Source organism: Accipiter gentilis, chromosome 10 (genome assembly GCF_929443795.1).
Source record: "Accipiter gentilis chromosome 10, bAccGen1.1, whole genome shotgun sequence".
NCBI classification, from domain to species: Eukaryota; Metazoa; Chordata; class Aves; order Accipitriformes; family Accipitridae; genus Astur; species Astur gentilis.
In genome coordinates this window covers 26536017-26553616 of record NC_064889.1, presented here as the reverse complement: position 1 = coordinate 26553616, position 17600 = coordinate 26536017, and the positions used below count along the sequence as shown (strand labels likewise).

At 40.7% G+C, this 17600-nt stretch overlaps 1 protein-coding gene across 1 annotated transcript in view; it reads right to left on the bottom strand.

Moving 5' to 3' along the window:
• IQGAP1 (IQ motif containing GTPase activating protein 1) overlaps positions 1–17600 on the bottom strand; it is a 75258-nt gene that overhangs the window by 30332 nt on the left and 27326 nt on the right. The window contains exons 4-14 of the mRNA XM_049813061.1: positions 17185–17262; positions 15437–15513; positions 12609–12676; positions 11464–11577; positions 10865–11043; positions 10097–10187; positions 9481–9644; positions 3389–3473; positions 2064–2227; positions 1542–1702; positions 905–1029 (exon numbers count right to left, since the gene is read on the bottom strand). Coding sequence (XP_049669018.1) covers positions 905–1029; positions 1542–1702; positions 2064–2227; positions 3389–3473; positions 9481–9644; positions 10097–10187; positions 10865–11043; positions 11464–11577; positions 12609–12676; positions 15437–15513; positions 17185–17262 — 1306 coding nt within the window. The remainder of the gene's footprint in view (positions 1–904; positions 1030–1541; positions 1703–2063; positions 2228–3388; positions 3474–9480; positions 9645–10096; positions 10188–10864; positions 11044–11463; positions 11578–12608; positions 12677–15436; positions 15514–17184; positions 17263–17600) is intronic.

Sequence of the window (17600 nt, the reverse complement as noted above, 5' to 3'; positions counted from 1 at the left end):
TTTTTTGGGGCATCTCTGTTCATTTATCACTGAATCAAAGTAACTACAAAAGCCTATTTCTTTGATGCAGTATTTGCACTACTGATCTTCAAAGAAGCTGTAATTTGGAAGTAGTGTTAAAACAGCCAGGAGTTTAAGGACTAAGACCTGGAAATAAACTCATCTCTCTGTTGTTCGTACAAGCTCCTCACCCACTGTAGAGGTGCATCTGACAGATCATTACATACAAGAGTCATCAACACAAAGATGGGTAGCTTATCTTGCATTTGCAGGTCAAATTACCCACAGGTAAAGAGTAGAGGGGGATCCTGGACTGAGTCTGTGGAACTTCCACTAAGTACTGGAAAGGAAAAAGGCCAAAGCACATTCAAAACAAGGACTAAAAGGGAGAAGAGGAAAACCTGAATAGGGCAGAGATTGCAGCCAAACAGAGAACAAGACTTCAAGAAAAGTAACTTCTGCTGAATGCAGCAAATTAGCAAGGAAGGTGGAGTACTCAAAGACTGGGCTACAATTAACTCTGAGATTTTGGTAATACTTGTTTGCATTAAATTTGAGGGATTGAAGCAAAATTTAAAAAGATTCTAGACTACTCCTAGACACAGACGGCAGACAATGCATTTTGTTATCAAAAAAGGACTGAAATTTGCATTGGAAGTATTAACAAACTGTTTGGAGATCCTGATTTCAACACCACAAACACTCCTGCCTGCCTGATCTCTCCATCAAGTCTTGCTATCAAGCCTTTTATATTACAGACTATGAAGTCTTGCTCACAACTAATATCTTCCTAGATATCTAACGTATGACACAACTACAAGACAATCAATAACTTTTTGTATTGACATGCACCTAATTTTAGCACTCCTTATGAATCTAGCATGAATCGAGCAGAAAAACTTACTTTCATGTTCTTCATGCACAACTATGTTCACACGATCAACACATGACTGGATATCATTCCACGTGATAAATTCATTTCCTTCTGCACGTGTTTGAGCTTTCAGCTTCATCAAATCATCAACATATCTGGCAAAGAACAAAAACCAAAACCAGCAAACATCACATCGCAACAAGCTGGCCAGGGAACACATAAGAGAATTGCACAAGAATTGTACAGAAGGTGGAAGAGGTAGCATGAGGGTTAAAACTGGAACAAATATGAAACAGGGGAAGAGGAGAAAGAGCAAAGGCTGCATATGCAGGATGGTCAGCCCAAATGTGAAATAATCAACAAAATCACTAAAACACCGAATGAGGGTCCAGGGCAAAGAACAGAGCAGGTGTATTAGTGAAAACCTAATGGTACCACACCACGGCTTTAATGTGAAATCCCTAAGAAAGCGTTGAGAGACAGCACAGAAATCAGACCAGTAAGAAACAGCAATCACAAAAACAAGACGCAAGAGTCAATGGAGATAAAAATCAATACTGTAATAAATAACATAGAAAGAACATGATGTGTAAGAGGGAAAAAAAATTCAAAAAGTCACAGAATATAAGCAACATCAAGGACAGACATGATTCCTTGAAATATCCACCTCTGAGAGTTCTCATCCTCAATGTTTGTAAGCCCTGTGACAGGACTGCTCAGTTGTTTCCATACTGTATTCACATCCCCTGAATCCAAAGCCCTATTAATCAGGGCCACAGAAGACAGCATCTCTACAGCAACAGATAATTCTGGATGGGTGAGGTTACCCTGCATACAAAGAGGACAACAAATTAGTTCCACTTGCTCTTTACAAACTATTGCTGCACACAGAACAGTCATTGTCAGAACAGACATATAACAAAGCAAAGGGACAATCTTTACAACATAGAAGTAGAAAGATGAGTATCATAAAGCTAGAACACCAAATAAGAGATTAAAGTAGAACCTTACAGGACCAAGTGTCTCAAGATTTAGGGATTAAACTTCACATGAGAACAGACTGAACACCAAAGCAGTTCTATGAAGACTCGAGACAAGTTTGTTCCAGAAAACACATTTAACAAAACAGACAAGGTAGACAAAGTGATCCATACCAACTTGCAGAAATAAGAGCAAATGTGATACTTACTTCAGGGCTCTGTTGCTGCAAGGTGGCCAGCTCCCTTTGGTAAAGATCTGCAGCAAATGCATAAACCTCTGGTAACTGGGCCTCTGGATTCATCATTTCTGCCACAGTCTTCTCAGCATCACCCATTCGAATTGCAGAATTAATTCTGGCTACTGCTGCCAGCCCTAGAAGTTCAAAGATGTAGCATAAAGAATGAGGAAGGCTGACAATTGAGTCCCCAGTAATGAGAGAGCTGCTATTCTACTCAATAATCAGATACCTAACAAAAAAAAAAAAAAACAACAACAAAAAAAAGAATAATTCCCTTAGCTACAGAGAATGAGTGAAACTTCCTGATCCATACTTACCCAGTTAGTCCTCCATTACTGCAGACAACTAAAATACATAATGCCTTCTTTAAAATAAAGCTCATGTTTAAAAACAGTTCACCTTTTTGCCTGCTTATCAAAGGATTGTTTCACCATTTCTGTCTTTGACAGTAAGAAGCCTCAAAATTGCAAATTTTCAGATGGATGAGTAGTAGCAACTTTTTCTTCCTGTCTACATCTATCCTGCTCAAGGCAGAAACAGGCACTCTACAGAGGGTACATGGTGGCTAACTAAAAGAGCACAAGTAGGTAAACAAATGCCAAGGTCCATGCTGAACAAGTAAGGTACTTCAAATGTAGCCTCCTAGCCTAGTTATTAGGCTTTCACTATTTTCCTCTTGTATTCTAAACCCCCTCTCCCCAGATCTATAGTAGTCTCCTTTCTACCTGTTACAAATTGAACTAATTGCTCCTGCACAGCCAGAACTGAACATTGTTCTCCACAGAAGAGCTCTGCATGGTGTCAGAAGCATCAATCAAAAAGCAATCGGCCATCACTGCCTGCACTGTATTTGCTACCTGATATTTAGAAACAGTTAAAGGTTCTGTAGCTCAAACCAAGTAAGATTTATGTCAATGGTCAGCAGGTAACTTAGTTTTCACACCTCATGGATCAATCCAGATTTCCTTCACAGATCCAGAGCACAAAAACTCATACAAGCATTCTAAAAAAGAAATTATTTAAGGTGGATGCAAAAAGTTCTATGTTTCTTAATATTTCAAATTATATGCTGTTATCTCCAGCAGTATTCCAACAGCTGGATAAAAGACACTACAAATAATCAGGGCAACCATCTCTCTCAAATGTTTTTGGCAGCCATGAAGTACTTAAAAGAACATTCATAACTGTTTGAGAGAGACCTCACTTATCCCCATATAGACCCAAATATTGTGCTGCCTCATCCTTTTGATCACATCCATGGTCACTTTGCTGCAGTAATTTCTGCTGTTCCTTACTTTGCTGATACTGTTGTGCTGCCCTGTTAGCAGCATCCACTCCCAACTGCAACTCTTCCTTCTGCAGAGGACCTGTAAGGCCAGCCTGAGAAAAAGAAAAAAACAGGAGAATGAAATGATATCAGCTTATTCACTTCCAATAGCTCAATAAAAATAAAAAAAAAAAATCCAGCTTTTCCTTAAAACACTCTAATGCCACATAGCTTCTGCAAACAAAGAATGCCACATATGTGAGGAAGACAGAAATTGCTCACTAGATTCTCAGCTCATATGCTGAAAGACTGTATATGTACAACCTGATGCCTTTTACAGTATTAGAAGTGCAGCCCCATGAACACAGCAATTAAAGGCAAGACTTAGCTTCCAAAATTATAAAACATTTAAGACAAAGGGAACAATTATGTGGGAAAAGACTCCCTGTACATGAGCTGCATGCTGGAGTGAAATGAGTAATTGTGTGGTTTGCCATGAAGTGAGACATTAATTAATGTTCCATTTTACCACAGAGCAATGGAAGAGTTAGCAGAACATCAAAAATGGACAACATGCTTCTTGGACTATATGGTACCACTTGAATACAAATAGAAAATGAGACTGAGTGACTGGGGAGCAGGAGGACTTGAATAACTTGGGTAGTAGCCATACAGGTCACGACCCTTTGTATAGTTTGCACAGTAAAGACGATAATTCTCCAAAAGCACCAACAGACAACACTTATGTAAAAATACATTTCAATTACATTCTGGAAGAATGTGCAATCTGACTTTGCAGTTTAGAAGACAGCTCAACTTTTCTTTTGTGGCTACTAAAAAACTTGGTAAAAATCTTCCTGCTCCTATTTCATCCCTAGAGACATCATTGGACAACTATGGAGAGTTTCTGCCACACCAAAGCTTGGGAGGACTTTTTAAAAAGCCTCCACTTTTCCTATTTTATCTTAATTGTAGATCCCAAGACACATAGCTTGTGAAGATCTTTCTTCAGTGATAAGTGACAAGTCTTCTGAATAGCAACAGCTGCAGGGCTGCCTGCGCTGTAGAAGTCCTCATACTCCCATAGTAGGGTATAACAGCAATACACACACCCTTCAGCTCCATCATTCACACAGAAACACTCACAAACACTCACAAAGTATAGCAATACACTGGCTGACAGGAAGAGTATCCCAAAACAGCACATTCACTATAAAAGAATTATTCTCTAAGGAACATCATCTAGCTATTGACCAAACAAATCTTGCATCACAACCCCCCCCCCCCCCCAAAAAAAACAACAAAAAAAACCCCCACCACACCAAAACCACACCCAAAGAAAAATAAATAAGCAAGCAATCAAGAGTAGTTCTGAAGTACTGCTGTATGCCTTTCAGATTGAGGAATCCTTCTGAACACAAAAAAGCTGCGCTCCAGCAGAAAAAGCTGTAACAGTCTACAAAAGAAAGGTATTATATACCTATATATATAAACATATATTGATGCAGATAGATTTTGCAGGGCTTCAGGGAAGAGGACATACTAAATTACTAGAAACTTATAAGCCCTATGCAGAATATGTCCCAAGTTGGAGAATATATGAGGTCACATGAGATAGGTACAGCCACTCAGCCAGGCAACTCCCACTGCAGCTGCATTAAGTCCTGCTCCATAATAAATTATATGGCAGTTGAGGAGCTGAATGAGCTGCCCTAAAAGGATAGGGGCCCTGTTTGAAAGCTGTTTCCTAGTTAGGTACTACAACTGAGTCCCAGAAACTTTAAGGCGGAGAGTTTCTTCAGCCCCAGAAAGGCCTACATTCTAAGTGAGACTGCTTAAAACAACACAATGACAGAATAGTTGATGGTAGAAGGAATCCCTGGAAATAGCCTAGTCCAAACCCCTGCTCTACAGCAGGTTACCCAGTACCTCTGCAGAAAAGCATCTGAGGGTCCTGATGGACACGAGTGAGCAAAGTGCCCTGGCAGCAAAGAGGGCTAATGGTAGTGTAGGCTGCATTAGGAAAAGTGTTGCCAGCAGGTCGAGAGAGGTGATCCTTCCCCTCTACTCAGCACCAGTGAGGCCACACCTGCAGTACTGTGTCCAGTTCTGGGCTCCCCAGCACAAGACACACATGCACATACTGGGAAGAGTTGAAGGAAGAGTCGCTAAGATGATTAATGGACTAGAGCATCTGTCCTATGAAGAAAGGCTGAGAGAGCTGGGACTGTTCAGCCTAGAGAAGACAAGGCTCTGGGGGAATCTCAGCAATGTGTGCAGCTGTCTGAAGGGAGGGTGCAAAGAAGATGAAGCCAGGCTCTTTTCAGTGGTGCCCCATGACAGGACAAGACACAACCAGCACAAACTGAACCACAGGAGGGTCTCTCTGAACATCAGGAAACACTTCATTTACTGTGAGGGTGACCGAGGACTGGCACAAGTTGCCCAGAAAGGTTATGGAGTCAAAAGCTATCTGGACATGATCTTGGGCAACCAGCTCTAGGGGACCCTGCTTGAACATGCAGGTGGGACAAGACAAGCCAACTCGAGAGACCCCTTCTAGCCTCAACCATTCTGTGAGTCTAACTGTGTTCAGTTGAGCTTTGAGTATATTCAAAGACAGAGACTCCACAAACTCTCTGGTCAATTTGTTCCAGTGTTTGATCACCCTCTGTAAATGAAGTTTTTTCTTACGCTTAAATAGAATTTCCTGAATTTTAGCTTGTGCCCACTGCATTTTATACTGTCACTGTGCATCACTGAGAAGCATCTGGATCAGTCTTTATTCCCTCCCATCAGTTATTTGAGAGTGTTCTTTTCCCAAGGCTCAGTAATCCCAGCTTTCTCAGCCTCTCCTAATATGTCAGATGCTCCAAGCCCTTAATCAGTTTCTCAGATGTCACTAGACTTGCTGCAGTATGTCCATGTCTCTTGTCCTGCGGAGCCTCAGAAGTGGGTGCAGTACTCCAGCTATCACCTTCACCAGCACTGAGTGGAGGGAGAAGGATCACCTCCTTCAGCCTGCTGACAATGTTCTTCCTAATGCATCCCAGGACACTGCTGGCCCCTTCCTCTGCCACAACTGTATATTCCTTAATCTTCATCAAGTCATTGTCCACCAGCACCCCATATCCTTCTTTGCAAAGCTGCTTTCCAGCCAATCTATCTGCAGTCTGTGCTACTTATGCATGGGGCTATTCCTCCCCCAGGTATAGGGCTTAGCATGTGTCTTTGTTGAACTTCATGAGATTCTTAATGGCCTATTTTGGTCCCTCTGAATAGCAGTGCAACCATCTGGTATATTGACTGCTCCTCCCCATTTTGTATCATCTGCAAACTTACAAAGGGTACACCTTGTCCCATTTTACAGGCCAATAGTGAGGATGTTAAATAGTATTGGTCCCAGTACCAATCTTTGGGTACACTGCTAGTGACTGGCCTCCAGCTGGACATCATGCTGCTCAACACAACCCTTTGAGTCTGGCAGTTCAGTTAGTTTTCAGTCTACCTCACTGTCTACTTACTACTTAGCCCACACCTCAACAGTTTGTCTGAGGATATTATGGGATACAGTGTCAAAAGCCTTGCTGAAGTCAAGATAAACATCCATTGCTTTCCTCTCATCCACCAAGCCAGTCTTCTCTTTGTAGAAGCCTGTTAGATTGGTCAAGCATGATTTCTCCTTCAAAAATCAACACTGACCACTCCTAACCACTCTCCTGTCCTTCACATATTAGGTAATTGTTTCCAGGATGATTTGCTCTATCATCCTCCCAGAGATTGAGGTGAGACCGACAGACGTATATTCCTTAGATTCTCCCTGCCCTTCAAGATAGGAGTGACATTCACTCTCCAGTCCTCAGGAACCTCCCCCAGTCTCCCTCAACTTTTAGAGACTGCCTAGAGTGGCTTCACAATCACATAGGCCAGCTCCCTCAGCACTCACAAATGCAGCCCACCAGCTCCCTTGTCCAAGCTGTTTATATGCTCCCTAACTTGATCCTCCTCTACTGAGGGGTAAGTCTTCCTTGTTCTATACTTTCCCACTAGTGTCAGAAGCCTGGAATTCCCAAGGGAAAAATCTTATCAGTAAAGTAAGAGGCAAGAAAGGTATTCAGTACCACAGCCCTTGTGTTCCCTGTCTTCTGCTCCTGTGCCCCATTCAGCAGTTGTCCCAAGTTTTCCCTAGTCTTCCTTTTACTGCTGATCTATCTATGTAGAAGTCATTCTTGTTGCCCTTCATGTTCCCTGTCAGATTCAGGCCCAGCTGGGCTTAGACTTTCTTAATCCCACCCTACATGCTCAGACAGCATCTCTATATTCCTCCTGAGTCACCTGACCCTGTTTACATCCACCTCTTGTATGCTTCCTTTTTCTGTTTGAGCTTTGTGGGAATTTCATTCATCCATGAAGGCCTCCTGCCACTTTTGCCTGACTTTCTGCTCATCACGACATGTCATCCTCAAGCTTGGAGAAGGTGACTGTTGAAAGGTCAATGAGCTCTCCTGGATCTCTCTTCCAGGATCATAGTCCACAGGATTCTTTCAAACAGATCCACAAACGTGTCTTCAGGCTCTCCTGAAGGCCAGGGCTGTGACTACACTTTTTACCGGAGTTCCCTCCTCTCAGGATTGTTAACTTTACCATCACACCATCTCATAGTCACTGCACCCAAGGCTGCCCCCGACCTTCCCATCTCCAACCACTTCTTTCTCATCTGTATTAGGTCCAGCAAAGGACTTTCCCTCATCAACTCCTCATTTACATATGCCAAGAAGTTATCATCAGCACACTCCAGAAATGTCCTGGATTGCTTGTACCCTCCTGTGCTGCCCTTACAGCAGATCAGGCAGCTCAAGTTCCCCAGGAGGAGTGAGGCCTGTGAACACAAGGCATCTTTGACTTGTCTGAAGAAGGCCTTACTTACTTCTGCCTGATCAGGCAGCCTGCACATAAAATCCACTAAAGAGTTAGCTTGACATGAGAAGCCAAGGTTAACCTTAGTTATAGAATCATAGAATCATTTAAGTTGGAAAAGACCCTGTCCTGGTTTCAGCTGGGATAGTTAATTGTCTTCCTAGTAGCTTGTATAGTGCTATGTTTTTGAGTTCAGTATGGGAAGAATGTTGATAACACACTGACGTTTTCAGTTGTTGCTAAGTAATGTTTCGTCTACGTCAAGGATTTTCCAGCTTCTCATGCCCAGCCCGCAAGAAGGCTGGAGGGACACAAGAAGTTGGGAGGGGACACAGCCAGGGCAGCTGACCCAAAGTGGCCAACAGGATATTCCATACCATGTGATGTCATACACAGTATATAAACAGGGGGGAGTGGGGGAATCGCTGCTTGGGGACTAACTGGGCGTCAGTCAGTGGGGTGGTGAGCAATTGCATTGTACATCATCTGTATGTTCCAATCCTTCTATTATTACTATTGTCATTTTATTAGTGTTATCATTATCAATATTAGTTTCTTCTTTTCTGTTCTATTAAACCGTTCTTATCTCAACCCACAAGTTTTGCTTTTTTTTTCCCTGATTCTCACCCACATCCCACTGGGTGGCAGGGAAGTGAGTGAGAAGCTGCATGGTGCTTAGGTGCTGGCTGGGATTAAACCATGACAGACCCTTCAGATCGAGTCCAACCATTAACCTAACACTGCCAAGTCCACCACTAAACCATGTCCTGAAGCACCGTGTCTATAAACGGTGTATGTTGGGATTCTCCACAGTGAAAGTAGTATATGCTTACCTGATGGGTATTTATAAAACACAAATATCCGCATTATTTGGGCACTGACAACACTAAAATGAGAGGGAAGACACACCTATATTACAACGGTTCTATATGCACACACGAGTTAATATTTTAAGGTTTGGTGAAAGTATTTTAAGTATACATACATACAAGCATTATATTGGCCTTTTATATGCAGAGATGAAAACTAAATGATAAATATGCTTACTGTATGCTTCTGTCTCTTCGCATTAACTTTTTCAAACCAACACTAAACTGTAACGCAGGTATATAGCAAGTGATTAGTATGCAGTGGTATGATGAAAAGGGGAGGGCAGGGGAAAAACCTCATGAATCAGGCAGGGTAATCTAGACTTTTCCATACCTCCTGTTTCTGCTGTCTATCACTCAAAAACTGCTTGAAATACCAGTCACAATTTTCTCGTAGCAATCCTCGGAGTCCCAGGGCTGGTGTTGCCAAAGCTTCATACAGTGCTAATGTGTCTCCTCGTTCCAAGGCTAGGTCAATCTTTGATATGGCTGCATATGCTAACAACAGTAAAGCAGAGTTTTGAGAGAAACATTACCTGAGGAAGTCGCATGGTTTACATAACCTACTGCTCAGAAAAAAATAGTCGCTAGACCCGATAGATAGCAAGTTAGGCATGTAATCTGAAGGGAAGACTTCTAAAGTCAATTGCAAAGTAGTACTTGAAAAAGGGGCTGAAGGTTGGAAATAGCATGCATTATTCAAGATGAAGAACTGAGGGGGCCAGAGACATGGACAATCCATTTCCTAAAGGAAGCGCAACAGAAGTCAAAATGAATTCAGCTTACAACTATTTACTAATGATGAGCAAAACAAGCAAAGAAACAAACAAACCCCAAACACCACCAAAAAACCCCACTAAAACAGGGGAACTGCCTTCCACTTTTGTTAGCATTACAGAAAGTGAGGAAGAGTAGTCCAATTAAGACGATTACTTTAGCATGATACCTACTGTTCACTTTATTGATGTTTCCCTGAATCTCAGCTTGAGTCAGAAGTTCTTCATACACATCTCTCTCTCTCTCTGAATTTTCTGAGGCAATCTGAAGATGAAATAAAAACTAATCAGTGTTTCTACAGTTTCCTTTGCCCTCATAGATCTTCTCATTGAAAAGGTCAGGGAGCATAACTGTATATCTATATAGAGTTGTGATAGGTCATGGATCAGCTACCCCTACACATGCAAAAAGAAGCCCTAGAAGTAAATACATGTAAAGTAAGTATACTCACACTCTGATACAGACAGCCCAGAAACATCTTATTTCAATGTAATTGCTCTATATGAACACACAGTAGAGCTCCACAACACAAAGCAGTACACATAGCTAGGCATTTGATACACAGCATTCTAAAACAACATTGAGCCCTCCTGAGAGCAGTCAGTTAGTTTTGCTCATCATTTCATTGTTTGGAAAAATGTATCTATATTGTATGAAAATAGAGGGATAGCATTCCCAACATATAAAGGCTGACATGAATTCTGTATTTATGCAGCCCATATTTCAGACAGCTAAACAGAGTAACACAGCTAACTGCTGCCTGTCTTCTACAATAGGAAGACAGGTTACATGTGGAATATATTAGAATACCACCAGGAGTAACTCCACCTAACACTATACATACAGGACTAACACACATTCTGTGAACTCCCCACATTTTACACTGCAATACAAAATTGCAATGCATACAAATAGACGGTTTGAAAGAAGATTTGATCTACCCTATTTTTAGCATTCTCCATCTTGTCTTGCTTTGCTCTGTAGAGTGTGTCTTGGTAAGTGGAATCCAGTTGATCATCAAGATTTATTAGCATGGCATTAGGGTTCTTCATTGCCATAAGAGTGTCAGCTGGAACCTGATGGTCGATTGCTTCATTAATGGCAATGACAGCAGCATGTACTGAAAAAACAAGTCACAGTCTGCCAGTTAGTCCCAAACACAGCAGCTCTGTTAAAAATTGAGAACTTCACTGGAAAGAGCAGAAGAATTATCTGGAAATTAACCAGAAAGCAAAAGAATTATCAAAGCACCTCTCATTCTACCACAGTTTTGTGTTCTTGACAAAAAAAGGCAGCCTACTTCCCAGTACAATACTCTAGCAGTCAAATCATTATGTTCCAGAAAGAAAAGAAAAAAAAAAAATACATCAGGGAAAGAAGAAATCCCTTTTCCCAGCCTTCCAAAAGGCATGTCAGAAGGGCTGTACTGTCTTACAACAGGGGGCATTAAAACCAACACGTTTAAAAAAAAAAAAAAAAAAGAGAAGTCTAATCTGCTGATTTGAATAATCACATAAAATGAAACTCCATTTTTCCTTACATGCTGCTTCATCCACAGAAAGTTCATTTGCAAGAATTCCTCCAATCTTACTGAAGGCAGGCATCTGAATACCATACTTCTCCAGTTCAAGCCTCATATTACTGATTTCCTCCTCTGAAACACACATAAAAAAATGTTATGCAGGCTTAAACACACTAGGAATCAGCACTGTTATACCAACTGCTGCTACAAAAAAAAAAAAAAAAAAAAAAGGATAACTACAATAAGTTATAATTACTCTTTAAATAATACTTTGAATATAACCCAGTAAGTGAAACCAAATAAATGAAAACTGATAGACATTTTGCACATGTTCCTAAAATCTACATTTCTCCCAGAAACTCATATGGGAATATTCTGCAGTCTCTCTCACTAGAAAACAACACACAAAACTCATGAGGGGGTGGAAACAGACTCCATCATTCTGAGGTGCCTCAACTACATCTGCCAACAGGTCAGGAAAACTCATAGCAGAGAGACTATGATGAGAAAAGTGAATGGAGGATATCAAGACATGCTGTTGCTAAATACCATACAACTCAAGAAGAGAGTTGATAGTTTAGAATGTTATAGACACAATCAACAACTGTTTTGCAGGAAAATAAAGTTTATACACCTTTTAAATCAGATGCATGCCCTCAGGCAGGAACCTCACTAACACAAAACAGAATTTGACACCTCTGCAAAAATCAAGGAACTAAAACCTTGAGGAGTCATGTGGACATAAGACTTTGTGCTGGAATGTCGTGCAGCAGATTAGCTGGTAAACTCTTCTTTGGAGGTGCTGATGGCACCTCTGCTTTAAACTGTCAAGGGAGGTCAGAACCGTTCACCAAGTTCCAAACTGAAACCTCTCCCAAGGGCATGGAGGCAAGGTTTAAGCATCTTACAACAGTGGCAAAAAAGTTAAAGGGCTGTTATTGGCAAAAGTAATGATTAGCAAATGGATGGCTATTTAACAGCCTGGCTCAGAAGCACCCAAATCAAACCTTTTTCTTTAATTAGTAAAATTCCTTGTAGCCATTAATTTTAAATTTAATTTGCATTTAGGATATCAACAGTAACAATCCTTTAATTGATCTATATAGTGTGTAGTATAGTATGAGATAAAGGCATCACACATATCAGCACTTAATTTTTTTTACCTGTGAAGTCCACCTTCCCATACAAATCTTGAATCTGGGGGGCAAGACCCAGTTTGAACAGGTACAGGCTAGAAAAGAAAATAAGCAAAAAATCATAACTAGTAATTTTTCCTTGTGGTTCTGACATGACACAGATAATTTTAGGAGATATAGATTCAAGAAGCCACTCAGGTAAGCCAACATAACAGCTCATAATCACCAAGAGGGTGAGCTGACACCTCTCTTCCCCCCCTCAGCTGCACATAACTGGTCCACCAGTCTGAAGTTTTCACAGAATTACAGAACGGTTGAGGCTAGAAGGGCGCTCTCAAGTTTGTCTTGTACAAGCTCCATCCTCAAACAAGGTCACGTAGGACCAGGTTTCCCAAGATCATGTCCAGATGGCTTTTGCATATCTCCAAGGTGGAGACTCCACAACTTCTCTGGGCAACTTGTGCCAGTCCTCGGTCACCCTCACAGTAAATGAAGTGTTTCCTGATGTTCAGAGAGACCCTCCTGTGGTTCAGATTGTGCCGGTTGCGTCTTGTCCTGTCATGGGGCACCACTGAAAAGAACCTGGCTTCATCTTCTTTGCACCCTCCCTTCAGACAGCTGCACACATTGCTGAGATTCCCCCAGAGCCTTGTCTTCTCTAGGCTGAACAGTCCCAGCTCTCTCAGCCTTTCCTCATAGGACAGATGCTCTAGTCCATTAATCGTCTTAGCGACTCTTCCTTCAACTCTTCCCAGTATGTGCATGTGTGTCTTGTGCTGGGGAGCCCAGAACTGGACACAGTACTGCAGGTGTGGCCTCACTAGTGCTGAGTAGGGGGAAATATTCACTAAACTGATCTGGCTTACTGAAATGGTGTTAATGTATTCACTTGGAGCCTGACAAGAAATGGAACTGCTACAAAGGAGGGATGAATCCATACAGCTAAGGATAAATGGGACTGGGGAAAGAGAAGCAACTCCTCTCCTTTTTGCCTGTTGTGCTGGGTCAGCACAGATCATTGAAATGTGCCCTCTATTAAAATATTTAATTATACAAGAACATAAAAAATAAACTATTAATAAAATAAGTATCTATTCCTCCAGTAAACTCAGTTTTAACATGTTTGGAAATTAGAGAGTAAGCAATCCCACCTTTTCACATGACCTCAACATGCCAAATCTAAATCTCCAATATTTATAAATCCAAGCAGATTTTTTTCATATAACAAAACACACACACAGAAAAAGGCTGGGACATTTCTGACCTACAGACTGTCAACAAAACTGCATTCTAGATCTCTATGTCTTAACTGGAATATACTTCTGCACTAAGCTTGAAAAAAGAGTAAGTTTTTAATAAAACATCCTTTTCCATATTTATATTTACATGTCAGAATTATTCTTCTTTCTTTGATACGGAAAATTATTTAAATGATAAAATCTTGAGGAGGCTGCCTTTGCAGAGAAATTGGCTACAGAACATTTCAGCCAAAAAGGTTAACAATCGAAAAAAATTAAGTAGTATGGAAAAGGTATTATTAGATGAAAGATTATAACTTCTACAGCCTTAACTACTGGATCTGTTTGCATCTATTGATTTTGCTCCCTGAGTTAATTTTCTCTTCCTAATACATGATCTAGAAAGAGTACAGCAACAGCAAACAGTTTTCTTGGAAAGCTTGGTAATTGTCCACAATTCGGACTACTGGCGGGGGCGAACGGCCAGGATATAACAAAGAACACGTAACAAGAATATATGCCAGCCAACTCCTGGCATAAAGTAGCTATCACAAAGCTGCCAGCGAGGGAGGAACTTTGCCATAAGGTAAACAAAAAGGAGCATTGGTCTTGATAGTGGCAGTGTACTCCACCATGTCTACTCCTCACTGCTCTATAAACTCCAAATGACTTGTTCTACAGAGATAACTCATTTTAAAGCTAAAGCTGGGATCAAGCTTGCTTCTATAAATAATAATTTCATCTACAGCAATCTGAAATATCAGATAACATTCAGATAAATGCAATCCATCTCTATGGATTTCACACTTGCAACAGATTAGAGAGCATAACAAGCCATTCTTGAGAACTGAAAATGAGCAAGCAACAGAGGAAGACCCAAATGTATGCAATCCAGCATTCAATCACCTAGTAAATTCTGCAAAAGGAATCCTTTTAAAATAAAAATGTCAACATGTTCCAAAAGTCACACTTGCATTCAAACCAGCTAGCCAGATGAAAAAAAAACCCAACCCAAACAAACTGAAAACAAACAAACAAACAAACCAACCCAAACACACACCCTATCAAACTGAAGAGCAAAGCATCAACAAATGAATCCTGCCAGTTTTCTCAGGAACTGGGATTATCCTACTCAGTCTATGTGAGATTTTAAAATTTAAGAGACCTTTCAATAACAGTTCTTGGTTGATCACTTACTGTGGTCATCAAGATACACACACTGCAGTACAATGCTGTAACCATACTGGCTTTCATTCGGCGATCTGACTGATTCCTGCATGAACTAGTATCTTGTGTTTCTCACAAACACCTTTTAGGGCTTCAGGCTTTCCTTTAAGCCCCAAAATGTTTCACTCTGCCTCAAACAGTAGAGAGGGAGTGTGAGAACTGGGATGGGAAGGTAGTAATCACAACACACTTGACTGGTTCTTTTTCCTTCAACATCTGATTTGGCCACTGCCCAAAGCAAAATACTGGCTTCATGGATCTTTGCTCCAATCTGGTAAGATTGTTCTGCTAGAAAATTTGTCCTCATCCAGGCTTCAGTTCAGCTCTCTCCGCTTTCAGCTTTGCAGAAAGATTTCAGAAGCAATTAGATTTCTGCCTAGCATGCCTTACCTGAGTGCATGAATACAATAGATACAGCGTGGCATGTTCTTGCGATCATAGATATCTGTAGTTTCTGGGTAGAATATCTGAAGATAAAAACAAAGTTAGCAGTCTGAATTATACTTACTTTATATAGCCAAATTGCATAACTGTGATAGGCCCAATTCTTCTGTAGTACACTAATGAAGCAGCCCACAGAACAAAACACTTCCAGCTTTTCTGCCCTGGCCCAACCTTTCTCCTACTTGAAGTGCCAATCTTTTTGTTTCCACCACCTAAACTAGGGCTCCCCTTTCCCTGCCCACGTTCTATACACGGATGAGTACACCCTTTCTTTTGTGTGCCCACCAAGATACTGGGTCACAAGGTATTAGTGAGGACTTTGGTGAAAGCCAAGAGATGAAAAAAATACTTAGAACAGAGAAAAGAGGATTTTGTTTGGACTAAATGGGGTTGAGAAGCAAAAGAAGAGACAGTGACAAGGGAAACTGAGACCAGCACTGGGGTGGCCTGCATACTACATTTTCAGTTAGCTGGACCCAAAAGCTTTGAGACAGTCTCAAATGCAAAGTTGAATACAAGGGGCTAATACTGGAAGTGTCAATTCATTCAGAAGTGCTGATAAGGTACGTTACTTTCTAGTTATTTGGAAATTCCTTGCTATTGCCTGTGAGCACAAAATAGCATTGCTCTTTCTGTAAAGGCAAGAGCAACAACTGAAGGACCCTCACAATTCCACAGCATCAGTTCCCTGGCTCTTCTGCATGGGGAAATACTTAAAGCACCACTATCAGTTTGTCAATGTACTAGACCCCAGCACAGTTTCTTTAACACCTCACACATTTATTTTCCCCCTAAATCTGCTTAAATTTGAAAATATTGCCTCATACCTGGCACTTAACTTGTCTCTGTCTAGCTCCCTCCTTGTTTATTTTCACCTAACAACATTAACACCATATTTCAGTATTTCCTAATCCCAAATTTGCTCCTGTAAGATCATCATAAACCAGCCAGCAAGGCTCAACTAGTAAATCTCAACAAGCTATTTGAAAAAATTTGCCAAATATAGTGTTCAATTTGCAAGCATGTATGCAAACAAAACACACATGAGATTAAACTACGCAATGCTGGTTTTGGTGAGACTAAGCATAAAATGACTTAAAAAAAAAAGTTTAAAAAATTTACTTACTATCCATCTAACTTGACTATCACCACAACACTACCAAGTTCCATATATTTTCAGGCAACAACAGTGTTTATTGATCAGAGGGGTTTATCTGGCCATTCCCTTAATGAAGCCAGTGATTTATATTTGATTAAGCTACACCAGGAACATTTCAACTTGATGTGAAAATTTTGTAGGGAAATCTGAAGAAATGGAGAACATAGTATTTTCTGCTGTACTGCTTCTTTTAGCATAGATTTCTAAAAAAACTTCCACAATCAAACTGTAGCTCAGATATTGCTCAAAAGAATGCATGGCAAGAACAACGTAATGCAGATGTTATGCAAGATTAGTGATATTAAGGATATGGTATAGAAGGAGGAATTATTTTGCTCCTAATCATTCTCACACACATAGCAGAATGAAATCTTTCAGCAGTTTTAGGAGAAAATTTCTACAGGGATGCATATCTAGAAAATGAAGAATTAACTAGGTGAAGTTTGCTGATTTTTGTACAACAGCAAATGCTTCCATGGAATGTAAAGCTTTTCTGAGATTATTTATTTATCTGCACATGCAACATAGAAATTACCTTGGGGAGACCAATCTCAGCCATGGCATTCAGCCACTGGATTACATTATCTGTGTGCCGGAAGTGGAGACCAGTTGCCTGAAATAAAAATAGGCAGGAACAAGGGGGAGTGCAGTAAGAAACAAAATACCACAGCTGGCAAGAACAGCGGGGACATTCATTAAGACAGATAGTGAAAACAGTACTCTTACAGAAAAGAAGTCAGAAGTCTTCTATGTACAATCATATTGACTGTTTATGACAAGTTCTTTCACGTAAGTGCAAGCTCAGATATAAAGCTAAGAGTCCATGCCCCCTCACTTAACCAACGTTCTAGAGTGAAGGTGGAGTTTCTTAGGTAGCACTAATATAAACTAACATTCTGCTTATTTGCTCACAGTACTTCAGTGTGCATGTTTTCCTATTTTAGGTTAGTA